The sequence below is a fragment of the Manacus vitellinus genome, unplaced genomic scaffold, assembly GCF_001715985.3.
Source record: "Manacus vitellinus isolate BGI_N305 unplaced genomic scaffold, ASM171598v3 scaffold_2_pilon, whole genome shotgun sequence".
Classification (NCBI taxonomy): domain Eukaryota; kingdom Metazoa; phylum Chordata; class Aves; order Passeriformes; family Pipridae; genus Manacus; species Manacus vitellinus.
This window is the reverse complement of record NW_021940208.1, coordinates 16,109,632-16,128,079: the sequence shown is the minus strand read 5'-3', so window position 1 is coordinate 16,128,079 and position 18,448 is coordinate 16,109,632. Positions and strand designations below refer to the sequence as shown.

Here is an 18,448-nt window from a genome sequence, read left to right as displayed (position 1 = left end):
GTGCACATCTATGCTACCCACAGATGTTTCTCCAGAGAAACCTACAGATACTTGACAGCACATGAAAAAACATTCTTTGCCTCTAATGTTAGTAGAGAAAGCAAAATATGAAATTTCTTCTTCCAGTTTTGTACCTAAAGGACATTTTTTTCAGTCTACTTGATTTTTTCTTTTCATCTCTTTAATGAAAGATGATGGTCAATGGGGAACCCACAGTCTGGAGTACCCCCACTTCCTTTAAAGTACAAGGGAACTGGGAAGGGTGTTGAGTGACAAGCTCAAGTCTCTCCTGACTATTCTGTGACTGACACAAGGGCCTGAGGGATTCTAGGAGGGATCCTAATTTATTTTAATTCCCTGTATATCACTGACAATGCTTAGAGTACCTGAATGCAGATCTGCCTCAACATGCTGAAAATCCTTGGACTTCTGTGTGTGTGTGTGTCCATGTATATATGTACTCATTCTTGTCAGGAATGCCTCAGACTCAGAATTAAAAATTCAGGCTCCCACAGGGCAAAAACCTTTTCCCAAAGCAGAATACATCAGGCTGAATTTCTGTTTATTTGGTTTTTCAGAAGAAAAAAAGCATGTCATGTCACCAAAAAAAAAAATTCACTATCAAAACCATCTCTGGATAAGCTGGTCTAATATTTATTTTACTCCTGTGCTAGGAACTAATACCTCAGCTCAGAATTTAATTTGTGCAACTTCAGCTTCCAGTCATAAGATTCTAATGAAGTCTTCATTATTATCAGGTTTATACTCAGTTTAGTTTATAGTGAGATTTTAAACAATTTTAGAAATTACATATTTGCTGTACCCTTAGGTATCTTTTTTCAAGGGGAAGAGAACATCTCTTCATTATTAAAACAGCACCCAGCATGAGAGAGAACATACCTGAAAAATACATCAAGAACCAATTTTCCAAGGAATCATTTCCCTTCCTCTCAACTCCATCTGCGTATTGCAAGTGAGCTCAGTTTGGAGCTTGTTCTCAACAACATGCATCCCTCTTACAATAAAGATTTTTTTTTCCTCCTCTATTCAATTAATCTCGGTAAAAAGAAATCTCAAATACCTAAAAATCCAGTTCAGTTCAGTCCCATGTAAATTGTTTAATGTTCAAACGCAACCACAAGAGCTGTAGAAGCAGCACACTGAGTGACCATCAGTCCTAACTCCAATTGATCAATGAGCAGTCAGAAATGCTTTACACCAAGAGGACCTTTGAAACAAAAAAATAGCAAGCTTGTATATTCAGTTTCTACATAGAATCAGTGTCTTCGCTCTAAGTTACTTGAATTAAGTTCAAATCATAAAATGGAAAATTGGAGAGAAGAACTGAGTGCCAGAGGGTCAGGAGGTTTTGGTTGAATGGAGTAAAGATTAATTTATTTTCCCAGGAAACAACTGAGCCTAAGATGCATAAACAAATCTGCTTCATTTACAATTAGGCTACTGTATTACACAATTGGTTTATATAAGTTCTTTCCAGGAGGATGAAAAGCCTCTTCTGGCTTTAATCCGATTACAATTAAAAGATTAAATTAAAAATATTTTTTCTAGTAGGCAGACATGGGTTTGCATTTTACAGTATTGTGCTTGGCATCATTAACCTACAAAGACCCTTCTTACTGGGAAAGTGGGGAAAGAGACTTGCTAATAAAACTTATATTTTCTGCCTTGTTCTTTCAGGAAGCAAAGCTGATGTTTAATGCATTTCACTGAAAAAAAAACCCTAAAGCTACCTGTAGGGAAATTAATGCCTATTTAGACCAACCAAGAACTTGAACTTGGAGCTTGAATCAAGGTTGCAAAAGCAAAACGTACACATGTTTGAAGAAGCAGCAGAACATCAAGGGAACCTGGTTTTGTGGACTCCAGCCTTCATCCCAGGAACATCATGGTTCCCTGGGATCACAGACAGCATTTGGAAGCCTTACATTTTCATTTCTGTTACTTATCAATAAGTTAACAGCAAACTCTTACTAATCTAAGGAAAGACAGGCTCAAAAGTGAGATTTTATTAATATTTGTTACTTATCCACAACCCGAAGTATGATAAAACTGATAAAAACAGCCTAGAATCATGTTTACATCACTAAATTCAATTCACGTTTTGTTCATAAAATACCAAAAGGGAAATGACAACATTGCAGGTTCAGAAAAACAGGTTGGCTACTATGACTGAAAAATCTACACTATCTTAACTGGTCACAACTGATTGCTTGTTAAATGCTTATTATTTAAAATAAGCACAAATTACAAAATTTCAGACACACTCAACTTTTGTGCTCATAAAATATATCTTCTGTTGTATCAAATTTCAGGAGATTGGTAAGAATTTTCTGCTGAGATGTTTCATTTCAGCATGTATCAAAAGAATAGAGAGTACTGTCACAACCTACATAGTGATGTAACACTGAGGTCCCAGTTGCACTACCCATCCAAAGAATTATTTTGCAAGCACACCACTATGGTAAGGACAAGCCATCTCTCATACAGTGATGAAAACCACCATCAGGCTATTACCTAAATTTTGCCCTCTCTGGTGGACACACAGGCTCAGACTCCAGGACACAAAATAAAGCAGAATTTAGCTCGGCATTTTAAGGCAAAGACAAAACCAGCTCAAACTGGGATGGAGATGAATACCCTCAGCTGCCCCTGACTACCAAGAGCTGTGGTTGCTCACCACTATGCAGAGATTGGTTGTACTTAGTGATAAATTTAAACACCAAACTGAGGCAGCATCTTAACCCCCTACCATAAAGGCAGCTGCCACGGATTGTAAAGTCACACATAGATTAAACAGCAATGCAGTAGCCAACAGTTTGCATGCAAACATTGTGTTAGACTGTTACATTCTCAGGACTAAAACTGTTAATGGTGTAAACACAGGTTAGATAATCACCTTCCATTTCTCTTTATTTTACATACTTTTTTTTTAAGAACAGATAGGGCCTCACAGAACAAAGGAGCTTTACCAAATTTTAAACCTGGAATTACACAGACTTCCGTTACAAAGATTAAAACTGTAATCTGGTAAGGAAAGAGCTATTCCCCTGCTATGAATAATTTTTTGAAAGCCTCATTAGGCAAAGCAGCAGCCTGATTCTCTGTCCAGAAGAGAGCAAAAACAAAACAAACAAACAAAATTTTAATACTGTACTGTGGGGAAAAAAAAAAAAGGAATTATTTTTAAAGAAAACAAAGACAGCCAAAGCAGACTTTATGGCAGCAACTATCCGTAGGGAAGGAGCAAAAAAAGTGTATGTATGTGGCATAGTACCCCAAAAGCCATTAAAACTGCTTTAACTGTCAATGTTTTATCCATGGGATGTACTAAGAAATACATTCAACGTAAGAGTTCTGAGTAAATGTGCTACATGACTACACATGTACAAATCAACAACAACAGAACTTATTTACACACATTTATACCTACAGGCATAAAGACCAAGTTTAATACTTGTGAAATGTATCTGATTGCTAGATCCAGACTGTTCCAATCTTCGTAAGAACAGTAGCATTTCTACACTCCAATAACCATGTTGTTCCAATCAGGTCTATCCTGCATCCACGTCATCTCTACCATAAAACTGAAAAAGCTCTACAGGTATTTTAACTTTTATTTGTAACACGGACATGCATCTGCTACCAAGCAGAGATACCCCTCCCCAACACTCTTCTCAACAAGCAGCCAGCAACCTAAAGCTGGTGCTGTTACAGACATATCCAGTCTGCTCGCCAAATGTTCTTCTTGGACCATGTGCATTCATTTTTCAAAGTATACATTTCATCATCTGCTACATGTTTAAGATAAAAAGGAAGATAATATAAAATGAATTTTTTATGCATAAAAACTTAAGCCCAGAAGTGGTTAAAAATAGACTAAGGTGGGCATAATTAGTACCTAATAAAAAAGCTAAAAGTCACATTTATGGAACCTAACACTTCACTCAGTCATATAGTTAACTGCCCTCAAAGACTAACAACCAGACCAATTCACAAGTACCTAAGTTTCTTACATAATTAAAAGAATAAGATGTAAAGTCAAAAAAATATATTTTATCCCTTCAAGATCAGGAAAGTAAAATAAAATGCTGGTTCTGTAACAGTGCAACAACTGCAGCATATTTTGCACGCAGCACATGAGTTGCTACATTTAGTGGCACTTAAGTATTATGCAGTAAATACTGAAAGTAAGACAAGTTTCTGATCTGCATAAGCATAATCACATCATTATTACCAGAGTTGCTAAGCTACAGCATTCTGAATAATACCAATTCAATTTTAGCACTTCCATCACTAGCCTTAATACATGTCAACATCCTGCTTTACATCTTGCTAAGAGAGCAACCACTGAAGCCAAGTATTTAACGTAGTTGCCACTGGGCTTGGACCATATTCAGTCTGACCAGTCGTTCTCATCAAACTCTGAATCATCATCGGAATCGCTGTATTCCACCGCAATGCGCCTCGAAAGGATGGTCGCCACGTCATTGCCAACAGGCTCGCGCTTGGCTTCTTGCTCACGTTGCTCCTGCACCTTCTTCAGCTGAATTCCTGTAGAGACAATTACTCTAAGACAAGGTTTCCAATGCAAGAGATTTTAGGTTTTATATCGTTATTGGTGAGTTTGTTGTATTATAACAATACACTCTGGAAGAAGGAGGGGAAAAAACAGAAACCGTTGATTAAGGAGAGACTCCCTGAGCAGGAATTCCGAGAGAAAAGAGAGAGATCGGAATCCATTCTCAGAGACTGAATGCTTCTGGACTTCTAAAACTGCCATAAATATGTTAAGGATAAATATTCAAGACTATACAGATCCTTTTAATCTGAAGATGAAAGTTTTCATCATTGTATGTGGAAATACCATTAGACCTACAGCTCCATATTGTTAAGCAAAGTCAGGAAGAATCACTGGTTAAAAATCAGTGGGCTGAAGCCTGGTGTTGGGTAACTCAGTTCTTCTAAACAGAAGCAAAAGTCAGGTACATCTACTGGCACTTTACATAAGGAACACAAGTGCTGTTTTTATTACATCCACACAAACAGTAGAGCATGGTTGACAAAGCTGAACATCTTCAGGCATTAGAAGAAGATTCAAAGTCATGGTTGACAAATGTCAGAACAGGTGTGTGGTACCTGTGGCTCATGACACTCTGCTCAGCTGGCAGAAGAAGCCATGAACTCCTATCCATGGAAAACACAGTGCTTTCGTTGAAAAAAAGTAATACCTAGAGCTGAGTGTCCACTTACCCATTCTAATGGCAGCAAGGAGATCGCTCCGTGCATCGCTGATCGGTGCCTGGGCGGGTTCATGGCGCTTTGCCTCCGACGCCGGAGGAACGTGCATTGGGGAGGAAGAGAGGGATGCACCTGCAGCAGGAGGGCCTGGAGGGGGAGGAGGTGGGCCGGGAGGAGGAGGAGCAGTGACAACAAGCCCACTAGAAGGAGGAGGATGAGCAGCTGCATATGTAGAGCCAGTCACCAGTCCGGAGTGGGAAGGTGGCACAGGAAGCTGAAGGGGACTAACAAATGCAGTTTGTGCTGAAGGAATCATAGGGGGAGGAGGAGGAGGGGGAGGACCTGTAGGGTTGTAATAATCCACCATCTGAGCTGGAAGCATCCTATATAAAACAGAACAAAAACATTTAATGCATTGAAAGTTAGGACTTGGAGAATCATCACCTCTTAACCTGCTCTCATCCAACCTCAGCCAAAACAAAAATCAAAAAGAATTTAAACTGGTGAATTAAATATGCAAGTGATTATAAACATATGAACTGTCAAGTACTGGTAATATATTAAGATTTAAGACAGATGTCTTTAAAGACAGCATCCTTTCAGCATTCTACAAAGGGAGTTTTTTATCTTTATTCTCCTGCCTAGTTCAGTATAAAGTGTTTGTTACTAAACAGCTACTTTGTGGGACTATTAAGTACAAGGTCTATGATGAAGGGACCAAGAAAACTGCAAACTACATGTATCAATCCAATAGAAGACCAAATGTTATACAAATATTAAGAGATAATAAAGAACTCAGACATAGAGAGCTATGGAAAATATGAATGGAAAGATTTACCCAAAGGTATATCATGTGTCTCATGTGCTTCTTCAGTCAGGTTTATCAATTTAAATACCATTTAATTAAATTGATACAATTGATTGATACTTTAAACAGGAGGTACAGGGAAGAGCTACTTTTCTTGTTAACATGTCATGAAAAGTAATCTTAAGCAGAAAAAAAAAATGCGGCTATAAGAGCTATGAAGTAGGCAAAGAACTAGATATAGGAGACAGGAGTGGAAGGAAAGTGACTGATGACATTCAGTGACATGTCAATGTTCATGACAATTGCTGACAATACTCTGACAACGGTCATGGACCTGAGGACTAAGCACAATAATGTGTTATACACTGGAAATAACAGAGAAAGGGCAGGTTGAAGCAGTCACTCATAACTGAGTCATCTGCAACATGATACTATCATGAATCAGGCAAATGCTATCCCAGGATGCATCAAGCAAGGCTGACCATCCTTGGCTTGCCCAGTTTAGAACGACAAAGGCAAGAATGACTACAACTTCCTTGGGGTTACAGCTTGAAAGTTTAAGGTAATTACACTAAAGAAGAGACACAGACTGGTTAGAAAACAGATGTTTTCTTGCTATTGAAGAGCCAGTACTCTGGAGCAAGCCTTCCTTCAGAATGCATTCAGGCAAAATACCTACACAGGAGTTTGATAAATTCCTGTCTTGAATTATGGAGTGGCATTTGTCCTGCAGCAGTAGGGAATTCGACTATGTCTGAGGAGAGCCCTTCCTGTTCTAGCCTAAGCTCCTTTAAAAAGTCATTTCAGGGATGCAACAGACTCCACATTAATCACAGTGAGCAATACTTTTTCTATGCATTTCCTGAAGTTTAAAGTATTAATCAAATTATGTTGTAACTATTTTCCACTTTAAAGAAAAATTATCCCCTTTTTAATACTGTATTAGGAACCCTTAATATTTTACAAGCATATTGATTTCACCACATTCAATACGCAGTTCATTATTTTTGCTTTCACTATTTCATTTAAATTCAGTTCACACATAGAAATTATACCGATTTTTTCTGTCCTGCCCAAGGAGGTAGCTAATGTATTTGGGATCTTTTTGTGTGATACGTTACACATTATGATGGTTATGCAAAACATGCATCCCTCTAGTTTTGTCCAGAATCCACTAGAATAAATCAGGAGATTTACCCATATTCTGCTGGTACCACAGGTACTGAGCTATGCTGGCCATCTGAAGGCTGGGGTGGAGGTGGAGGTGGTTGCTGAGGTCTGTTTAAAGTAGCATGTCGTACAGTGGTGGAAGGTGGTCTGTATTCATGCTCATGGCTTTGGGATGCTGCCATGTACTGTGGACCATCTCCTGCTCCATATGAAGGCATTGCTATCTGCTGATGGAGGGAATGATTCGGAGTAGCAGGATAAGAATAATCTGTAACATCAGATGCATGGGACCTAAAATTAAAGTAAATGGATGCAGAAAAACAGATTATGTGAGAGTAACAGGGCATTATCTAAATAACTGAGAAAAAAAACTAAAAGGAATGCAATCAGCATTATTTTTCTTGCTGGAACAGGACTCTGATTATCAAACACCACTCCATTTTAAGTCCATAGAAAGCACAAGAACTTTAGTAGCCAGAAGGAAGCGTATTGTTTTTGTCAATGATTCTGACAGTCTGTTGTTTGAAGTGATTATACTTACCAGACCTGCCTCAAGTTAACAATGGCAGCAGAAAAAGGAAAGCAAGACTACAAGCATTTGCAATTATGCAGAAAAATATATTTTACCAGTGCAGAGAAACCCAAATTTCAAAAGTTAGAAGATGTTTTTTCTCTTGTTTGCACAATTAATTTTGTTGGAAAGGTTTAGAGAAACTGGGAAATGTAAATATTAGTTGAGCAGAGAGTTCATAAAGATACAAAGTCTAGGATGCTCTGTCAAATAAGCCCAAGAGAGGGAGCAAAAGGATCTCTTCGTCCCATTACTGTAAATAGTTGGTTTAGTAATGAACAATGGTGCAGCCTGGCTTTTAGTGAGCACAGTAAACTGATGCACTTATCTATAAGACTGGAAGCAAGGTAAGCAACAAAAAGCCAGGGCTTTGAGTAAAATGAAATAACAAACCCTTTGGGCATTTTGTCCTCTTTCATGCTTCCTGCCTGTTCCATTTTCTTTGCGTCACTCATGAACTCAATGCCCATTTTCCTTCTCTCCCACTCTTCTTTTCTTGTTCTTACTTTTCTCACATTAATTTGCTGGTTTCTGTTTGGATTCAGCTTGTGTTTCTCTCTCTAAAGTACAATAAGTATAACAAATACATGGTAAATGGCCACAGTGGAAACATTTGGATGTCAACATTCAATGTGTAAGTCTTACAGTTAGCAAATGAGAAGACATGAGAGATTTTTTTTCAGTTTGGCATTAGAAACAGAACGACAAAATAACCAAATACACTTCTTCGGGACCTTACTTACACAACACTGCTCATGCAGTTGCTGTCAGCATAAGAATGTTTCTGGCATCAGTACTTATTTCTACATGTATGGGGTTTTTTATAGCTTAAGACTACTCCGAGATGAAAAAACAGAAAACCTTCTCTCCACCTCACTACCATTCCCCAAATTAACCCTTCATGCATATAAAACAGATTTCAGGATTCCATGTCTGATACTAGATTCACTGAAATGTAAAGAACTCCATAAATTGAAAAAATCTGAAATGTTTATATATGTACAAGATAGCTGTCATACCACAACATCTAAATGCAACATAGAGATGCATCCTACAATTTCCGCTTAAAAATATCCTACACATGGCAAGTACTATAGATATTTGCAAACAGTCAAATACATATTGACACTGCTGGAAAATAAAAAACAAATCACTTCAATACGATCCTGATTTAAACTTGGGAATCCTGGAAGCAAGGTGTTAAGGCTAAAAAAAAAAAACATATAAAATGTGTGAAACAGAACTCCTGATGAAAAAAATTCACATCTTTTACTAGATCAACCTATGGAAAGTATTGTCAGTCTGCAATGTTTCATTAAGACTAACAGGAGACAACAAGGTTTTTGCATTAGAAACTGTAAAAAAAAAAAAAAGACAAAGGCTTTTAGACAGAGAGGGATTCTGAATCCATTATTAAAACAGCAATACCAATGTTATTTTAAATTTCATATTTCAATTACAAGTTGATTACTCTTCACAAAGACCACAACACTATATCTGCCAAGTCCTAAGCAGATTTTGTTTTAATTAGTCTCCACTGGACAGTGGACTAAAGGTATCAGCCCACACTTTTGTAGTGGTAGCTGCTTCCTCAACCTAGACATTCAACAATTTAAACATTAAATTGTTACAGGCTTTTTCCAGTGGACTCTATTTCTTTCTAACTTTACTGCTAGCACTTAATCACAACAGACAGAGGAAACAAAATAAGTGGGAAAATACTCTGGTGAGAGTCCTGAGTTTTTTTAGTGAAAAAACTCAGATTTCCATGCACACCTAGAAAAGGTACCTCCCACTGAGCTCAAAGGGAATCTCAGTCAATGAAGATGAATTCTGCTGGGTGTCTCTAAGCAGAGATTTCTGTATTTCAAGCAGTAACACTGCATCTGGTTTTGTAGCTTGCTCTTTAGACTAATATAACATCAATAAAGCTGAACTCTTCTCCCATTAAAGCATTCTGTTGGAGGCAAAAGTATGCTGAACTGAATAGATCCCAGAAAAAATATTTATTAAGCTATCAGCAGTGCACAAAACAAACTAGACACTAAGAAAGAGGTACTGACATTATCTACTAGAGGCAGACTTAAATGCTTTTTTAACTACAGCTACTCAAGACCAAATATAAAGCATGTGGCAAACACTTCTTTCACTGCAGTGCATAACATTATGCTGGCAAAACACTCCTGTGAAGCTGAGGAAGAAAAAAAATCATTACAGAATTTGTTACGTTATTTATGCTTTAAGATAATTTTGAAAAGAACTTTTAAAAACATGCATTGTATGTTTTGTCTAACTATTCCCATCCTGTACAAACACCTGACTCCACTCAGTATTTCTGAACATACAACTGTGGTATAACAAACAGCTTTGCTGTAAACAGACCTAGTATCTGGGGACAGTGATCCCTCGGAAGATGCTCCATGGTACACACTTTGAGACAACCTGTTGTCAGGTCTAAGCTCTTTGTCATATGCCATCATATTCCACTCCTGGCGTCTGTTCCTGGCTTTTCTAACCTTTTTCACCTCACGGGTGGTGCCATCTATACGTTTTTGCTCCTAATATTCAAACAAAAGAAATAAAGCATGCAAAGAGAGAAAAAAAGGAAAGGAAAAAAGCTGGTTAAAATGCAGTTAGATTGCATGAAAACAAGACCAGATTTACAGACGAAGCCAAGTCTTCATAAAATTTCCCTGCACTGAAAATGAGAATATCTCCTTATGCTATGAACCTCATTAGTAGCAAGACTGCTGATTTGTCCTTCTTCTGTAGGATGCACGTGCTACAGCGACACCAACCTACTTGTTTCCCAATACAGAAATGTGACTGATTTTAAAAGCAAGAAAGTTTAACTTCTTCTGACATCATGTCTTTTATTTCTATAAATCCTGAAGCACTTCTTATTTTCACCTCCTGCATATCAGACTTCTGAGAATATGTTAAATATGCTAAGGGCTACTCTGGCTCTTTGTTACGGTCACAGTCACCAGGGCCTGGGGAAGTATGGAGAAACTGGACACCTTCTCCTATTCCGTAGTCTATGTGAAAGGATTTTTCTTTGTTTAAACTTCCTCTCCCTTCTTAGATCTGATTAACTACCATAATTCTTCCTAGTGTTTCCTCATCATTGTCTCCCACTATCTTATATAAAAATGAATTACACTGATTCTCTCTGCTATTCAGGCCAGCAATATATTACAGCATGATAGCTTCATGACAGATCAGTCAGCTTAGTTATTGAAATCTTTCAGCATTATATCAGGCTCAACCAATGTCAGTATTTATCTTATTTATTCATCTTTATCTTACTGATAATAAGATCTCCTAATATCGGGACTCAATGCTTTGAGACCTCCAAAATGTTGTCCTCACTTACTTCTGACTAATCAATATGAATATAAAAACCAAATTGGTGCTTCAATAAAAAAAGGAACAAGTTTGTTCAATCCAAACTGAGAAGGTGCTTATGTGCTACTCCTTTTTTCAGTATTTATGAAGGCCCTAGATGTTTTTTTAATCAGCTCTAGATCCCACATCGTAGAATACTAATTCATAAAAAGTTTAAACATGTTTTATCTATTAGTAAGTTGGTATTACGGTTTTGGCTGCTAGAAAAATAGTTTCTCAGGAAATAATTATATTGCTATCCTGAGAATGCAGTCATAATCAATTGTATTGACAGAAGAGTTTGGTCAAACATTGACCAAACAATAAATGTAAGCCTTTATTGTGGAATCGACACTTCCCAAGTAAGGGGTGATAGTCAGAAAGCTAGCTCAACAAAAAGTACACCGCAGATGCACACAGGTTTTACTCCAACTGTCAAACAGCACTGAGGAAATAATTCTGAAATAATGTATTTAACATTACATAACTAACAAAAAACTATCAAATAGATTAATTGCCCTTGATTTGGATCTCTTCTTCATTCATGCATGTCTGCATGAGGGTCCTGCTGATCCTGCCAACATTAATAATGATGGAGAAAAGTCTTTTTAAAGTTCAACATCTAAAAGTTACAACAACACTTGCTCATCCCCTGCAGTAGGCAGATTTTTGGTCTGATTCATGTTAAGTAAAGATCATCATCTTGGTTTTTAATTAATTCCCCTAAAATCTTTTTCCTCCACAAACTTTTTAGAATCACACACTTATTTTATCCAGGTTATGTTTAGTACCACTTTTTCACATCAAATTCTCCTAGTACAGGATTTGGAGCAGAAAGGAGACAGATTCATTCATACTTTAATTTAAATATACAAAGTTTTGCTTATTGCTGTGGTTGAACATATATTTGTTAAAGGGTTTACACCTGTCTTTTTCAATTATTTGCTGCAATTTTTTTTTTAATTTGTGAGTTTCATCCTGATAAATTTATTAAGATTTTTTACTAAATCACACCAGATTTGAGAGGAAAGTACAAGTAAGTCTTTTGGTTCACCAAAAACACTTAGTTTTTCTCTTCTTACAGAACAATAACTTCACCTAAGGGTGACAGCTGCGTATTTCTTGCAAAGTATATATCCACCTTTTGACCAATCTATGATGCTACTCAGAAGACAATTTTGACACAATTACTGTACCATCAGGAATGCTTGCATGACTGCTTACACATAATTGCCTATTTAAAAGTTTGGTTTTAAAGAGATCACTGGGGTTTTTTTATGAAAAGGTAAGTATATATGCATGTGTAAACAACATAAAATAAACACAAAGCTTAGTTTGTTTTTATTGGATCAAATTTGAGTTGGATAGGTTGTTCCAGACCAGCATCTGTAAGTGTGCAAATGAATAAATATGTTGGAATACTTTTTTCTAAAGCAGTACTAAACGCTACTGGTATTGATTTTTGGATTAAATATTATATAAATACATCTCAAACATTTTAACTTCTTACAAAACAGTAGGGCAGGCCTATTCCTAGCAGCTGACAAAGCTACATATACCTCTAACAGTAGTATTAAGTTGTTCCAGTAGCAGTTTCATTACCGTGACAAACAATGGGGACAGCTCTAGTTTTAGTACCCAGGGCAATGACAACAGAGTTCTAGGGGAGTTGAAGCCTTTCAACATAACTACAGTCAGAAATATTTATTAGGAAAGTTAAGTTATATTAAGAAGAGTTATTTCCTTTAAATAGAAGCAGTGGCAGACAAGTGGGTGCTGTAGGTTAAGCCAGAAAAGAGGTACATCATTCAGCTGATGGCAGGAAATTATTTCAGCAAACACAAGTATATTAGAGCCTTCAAACACTGTTGAGTTAATTTTAAAGTTTGATATTTGCATCAAGAATTAGCAAGTGATATTTCAAGCGTCTTAATAAAGAACTGGAGCTAGTAACAGAAAGCACCATCAGCAAGTATTTGCAATACTTTCAAAAAACTGGAAGCACAAGCACAGAGTATTTTCCTGACCGCAAATTTATAAGATCCTATCAAAACACAAGTAACCAAGAACAATTTCTGAAATACAAGCCTTCAAAATTTAAAGGTTTTTACTTGTTTAAATAGCTAATTAGTCTCAGAAAAAAAATGTGGAACAATAAAAAGCAAATTAATACAACTTTCCTTTGGTAAATCAAGAGTAAACAACTGGCCCCTAATACAGTCATTCAACTCAGAACATTATTGATACATACAAAAGTCAAAACTACATTGAAGTCTTAGCCACAGACCTACCAAACATAAAAGACCAGCCTAGACATATTTTAAACTTAAAGAACTTAAATTACAGTTTTTTTCAGAGAAAAAATTTCACCTGAAGGAGCCAAATCTGAGGAAGCCTCTTAGATTTTTTCAATTAAACTGAGTACAGAAACAATAACATGATATTTGAAGGCAGGAAAATTAAACTCTTCACAAACCTCTGGCTGCAACAGCTCAAGTAATCAAAGCGAATTACCAAAATAATATTGGAAAACTGATTCTCGGGTGCAAGGACTACTCTCAGACTTCACCGAGCACCTGAAAAATTGAGGCTAAAAACCGGCTACATTTGGTCAGCTGAGTAGGATGGCATTTGGATGTCTAGCTTGTAATTTGCTAAACAATATATATTTATTTCACCTGCACAGTTTCTCAACAACTTTCAAATTTTGTGCTTCTGTGGAGCGTGAATTGAGTAAAGAATTCTCACCTAACAGATTCAAAATACAAGTTCAGCCACCAGATTATTAATAAATCCTCTGGATTCATTCCTGGTCACTGCTATCATAAGAACAAGAACAAAAGAAAAAGGACAGCTGATTCAGCGACCTGTGGAACAAAGTGTGCCTGTGAGACATCTCACCAAAACCCTCTAGCTCTCTACAGAGTGCAGATGATGAAATGCTCCTTTGCACAGCAGCTTCTGGAAAGCCAGAACTGAGATTTCTGCCTATCAGGAAGTAAATGCCATCCATGCAAACTCAAATCTATGCTGCTTTCTTCTTTGTTGGATTTGTTATATATTTAATCAAATCAAACACACTTCGGCTAGAATTTATCAAGGCATATTTCTGTGATGTATGGCTATAATCCTACACAATTGGAATTGAGCACATTTACATTTGGTTTGTAGATGGTAATAGGACAATTAAAATCTACAAAAAAAGATATACCATGGATGGAGATAAGTGGGATGTGTTGCCTTAGATAAAGTCTAAGAGCAAATTTATAAATATAGTTTTGTAGAAATCTTTCTAAAGGAATAAAAAAAAAACTCAAGCAATACTATAATTTTTTACAAAAGCATTTGTATTTTTCCTTTTTAACAGTAAATCAGAATGAAAAAGCTAGCAGTTGATAGTTTCTTTTTCTTCCCCTCCCTAGTGAAAATATCTAAACTTGAGGGAAAAAGGTAGGAGGAAAGGCTGCTATTATCTCTATATATTTTTCATAAAGAAATACTGAATGAAATCTAAAAAAAACCACCAACTAAACTACAGAATGAGAGCTGCTTTAATTAATTCCAGTCTTTCAATCAGCTCTATGACTAATCATACTGAGAATATAGTGGGAATATAATCTTGCATTGTATAGAAATTGCATTTCTATACAACCACACAAATAACCAACTGAATATTTTCTAATACTTTGCTATATATAACTATTGAAGATGCCTACCCAGCTTTTTCAATTCTATGCAATATTTCAATACTGAGACACCTGCCAAAACATAAAATGTTTTGACTCATAATCATAACAGGGAGACTTTATTTATTTCCTCCAGGATTCTTAAAGCCATGAATTCACTAAATCTTTTAGTTAAACCAAGTCTTCAGGTTTTGTTTAAAAATTCTGTAGTCAGAAAGTTTTGTCCAGCAAAAGGAAGAAGGAATTAATAGAATTTATTCTAATGAAATAGCAAAGCTTCCCAGTCATGCCCTACAAGCAGGTACCATATATACTGGCATATATATACACAGTTGTATTACATGTGTGATGTATATATACAAATATACATTAGCATGCATATTCATGTACTAGACATTCTGTACACACATGTATTATACATGATTATACACATATAATGATACCTGCTTACATACAGACATGTATAGATAGGTATGCTAAGATGGATGATGCATATGCACACATACACATGTATGTGGATATATGCACACATGTACTGAAAACTTAGTGGCTTCCTTCTGTTTCCTCTGAGCACTCAGCATATCTTGTTCAGATTCCTTTTATTTTAAATCCCTCATCTCTCATTGAACCTATTTATAAAAGCACCTTCTGCCAGGTAGTGTTAGCAATAGTCATTGCTTCAAATTTTCCTTTTTCACTTTTTCCCCCCCCAGAATTATCTTCAAAAACCTTAAAGCCCTCCAATTTGATAGAAATATTGACCACAAAGAAGCTGCAGGAATAGCAACTCATTTCTCCATTCACAACTAAAATCTATTAAGAAAATCTTGATTGCATCAGAATCTTTTCTATGAAAAAGCTTCTTTTTTTGCTGGTTTTCAAACTTAGAGGAAAAAAAGAATACTACTCCTAAAATTAATCTTCTCTTGCTGCTGAACCACAGAATAATTTTGTTGCATATTATCATCTTACTAACAACAAAATTATTTATTTCTGGATAAGTTCTTGTTTTGCTACCGGAGTTGATGCTGCTAGATAAGGAACTGTGAAAATAAAGGAAACTATAATTCAAATTCCTTCTCCCTCCCATCATAGTGTCTTTTTCTGAAGCACAACAAGGCCATTTTGCTTAGTACTAATAAGCAGATACTGGAAAAAGGCTCACTAACCACAGTACTCCTAAAATTCAATTTGCTGCCTTCTTAAAATAAACAGTATAAGCTATAAAAATGGAACCAAGTGAATCTACAGCCACACATAAAGAAGAATAGTCTTTCCATACACAGAAACTAAGTATGACCTGGAAATTTTTATGCCTGGACAGCCATACAAAAAATTGCAATGCATACATGTGCTATTATATGTTCCTGCTTTTACCTTTTGTCTCCTCTTTTCTTTTCGCTTATCTTCAGTATCCTGTAACATTTTTTCTTTCCAAAGATCAAAAAAATAGGAAGGATCAGTATAAAACTTCAATCCATCTTTCTTATCATCCCTGGAAACACAGCAGAAGAAAAACTAAGAATACATGAATTAGTATGTTTTAAACCCACAAAACTTTACTTTGACAGTCATCCAAGCTTCAAGCTGATCAATAACAACTCTTACTAACTGGATGCCTATAAACAAATACCACCATCATCTGTAAGAGTGGCAGAAACAACATCCTTCAATTATAGATCCAACAAATTTACCTTCCAATTAAAAGCTCTTAAAAATGAAACACACTGCAAATGCTCTGATATATCAGTCTTAAAAAAAATTCAAATAATTTACAGCAGATTGAGTGCCTGTTTTATACAGACACCTCACAACATAGTACCTCTCAAAAACTGAAGAACACAGTAAAACCCCATTGTCCACAACCCTTCAGGCAGACAAACTGCACTCATTTCATGAACAACAATAAATTTAAAGGAAACAGGAAAAGAAAAAAGCAAATGTAGTCCTACTTGTTGCTCTTCTACTCACCAGTAAGTAACCAGGAAAAGGTACAGACTGTGTGTGTACAACAGCGGGAAGGCAAAAGCAACAAGTCCAGCTTTCTGGATAAAGCCGCCAAAGAAATCAGTTCAGTATATTATTTATTTTATTTTCACTTCCTATATAATCAATGGCCCTTGCTCTCTGATCCTGTGCTGCCATGTAAGATTTATGTTGAAATATGATGATTTTTGTTAGGTACAACTTATGATTTTAAGTGTGGCAATAGCAATTTTTGTTTCCATAAACAGGAAAGTCCCCGAAAAATCAGATCTCCATAATCAATACAGCATCTCCCTTCTGCTGTAATTATTCTCTGCAGACAAGTAGGAGATGAAGGGCAAAGTACAAGAACGTAATCAATGACTATTTCCTTACCTATAAGGTGAAAGAATATTCAGAGGTGGTGGTTTGTCACTCTGATTATAAATATCAGCCACTGGGTTTGGAATGCTGTTCTTTGAAACTACCTGCTGATCTTGAATTGTTGAGCTCTTGAATGCTTTTTTCATGTTGATATCCTGTAAGGATACTGTTAGAAAAAAAATTACATTTACCACAGGTCTGAAATGAAAAAAAGTGGATAAAAAAAAAAATCCATTTCTCAGCAGCTACATAAAATATTTTCTGCAAAATATAGAATATTTTTCTTTAGTGGATAATCATGATATTTAAGCTCAAAGGCATGTAAGAACTGCCATAATAAAACAGATTTAAGTCCCACTTGGTCCAGAACCACACTTAAAATAATGGGACCATGGACTGTGTCTTGGAATATGATGCAAGAATGCTGTCACATGCAGACGTCCAATGATTTTTCCTTTTTAAAGCTTTATCCTGGCTTCAAGACTGAAATGCAAGGTCTGGTATTCCTCCGACACAGCATGTTTTATAATTACACATGGTATCCATAAACATTCAACCCCATTCTACATATGATTAAATTATGAGTGGAACAACTTCCTGTGAGAAAGAGTTCCACCTCTCTAACCATCCTTCAGCTCCAAAGTTTTTCCATATAATTGAACACTCCTTGACTGTAAGTTTTTGTCACGTCTCTGTGGAGAGAACTATTATGTTCTTTGTACAGTCCAGTTACATACTTCCATTTAAGCTTTTCACATACACAGTTCTGGGGAAAACAATATTAGCCTTTTCATCCTTTCTTTTCAAGTGAAAGATTTCAGTTGCTTTTAACTGTTCCTGTCATTTTTAGCAAGGCTTTCTTTCACTCTGAATACAAGTTTCCATGAGATAAAGCGACCATTGCTAAAAAGATCCAGTTAATGCTAATCACAATTTAAGAGTGGCAGTAAGCTCTCCACATCATCCTCCACTTTTAAGCAACCTGAAATACAGGTTTTTGACTGCAGTTGAACAGAATGCTGAAGTCTTCACTGAGTTGTCTACAACAGCATTAACCACTTCTTGAATTGAGGCAACTGTTTTCTAAGAGTGTAAGCTGTAGCAGTAGTGCAAACAAAATGCACTGGCTTCTTCTGTTTTTATTATCATTGTCATTTCATCTGATAGTTCTTGCCCATTCATCTAATTTATCGCGTCTCAAGAATAAACTGTGAGAAA

At 36.2% G+C, this 18,448-nt stretch overlaps 1 protein-coding gene across 2 annotated transcripts in view; it reads right to left on the bottom strand.

The window, feature by feature from the left end:
* Nucleotides 1–1,380: 1,380 nt before the first annotated feature.
* WASF3 (WASP family member 3) overlaps nt 1,381–18,448 on the bottom strand; it is a 50,265-nt gene continuing 33,197 nt past the window's right edge. Inside the window, exons 4-9 of one of the 2 annotated variants that reach the window (XM_018071513.1) lie at nt 17,243–17,396; nt 16,259–16,376; nt 10,191–10,366; nt 7,265–7,528; nt 5,272–5,642; nt 1,381–4,572 (exon numbers count right to left, since the gene is read on the bottom strand). In XM_018071513.1, the coding sequence (XP_017927002.1) occupies nt 4,415–4,572; nt 5,272–5,642; nt 7,265–7,528; nt 10,191–10,366; nt 16,259–16,376; nt 17,243–17,396 (1,241 nt within the window). In that variant the 3' untranslated portion in view covers nt 1,381–4,414. Of the gene's footprint in view, nt 4,573–5,271; nt 5,643–7,264; nt 7,529–8,201; nt 8,369–10,190; nt 10,367–16,258; nt 16,377–17,242; nt 17,397–18,448 lie in introns of both variants that reach the window. The other variant, XM_018071514.1, reaches the window with a different exon arrangement.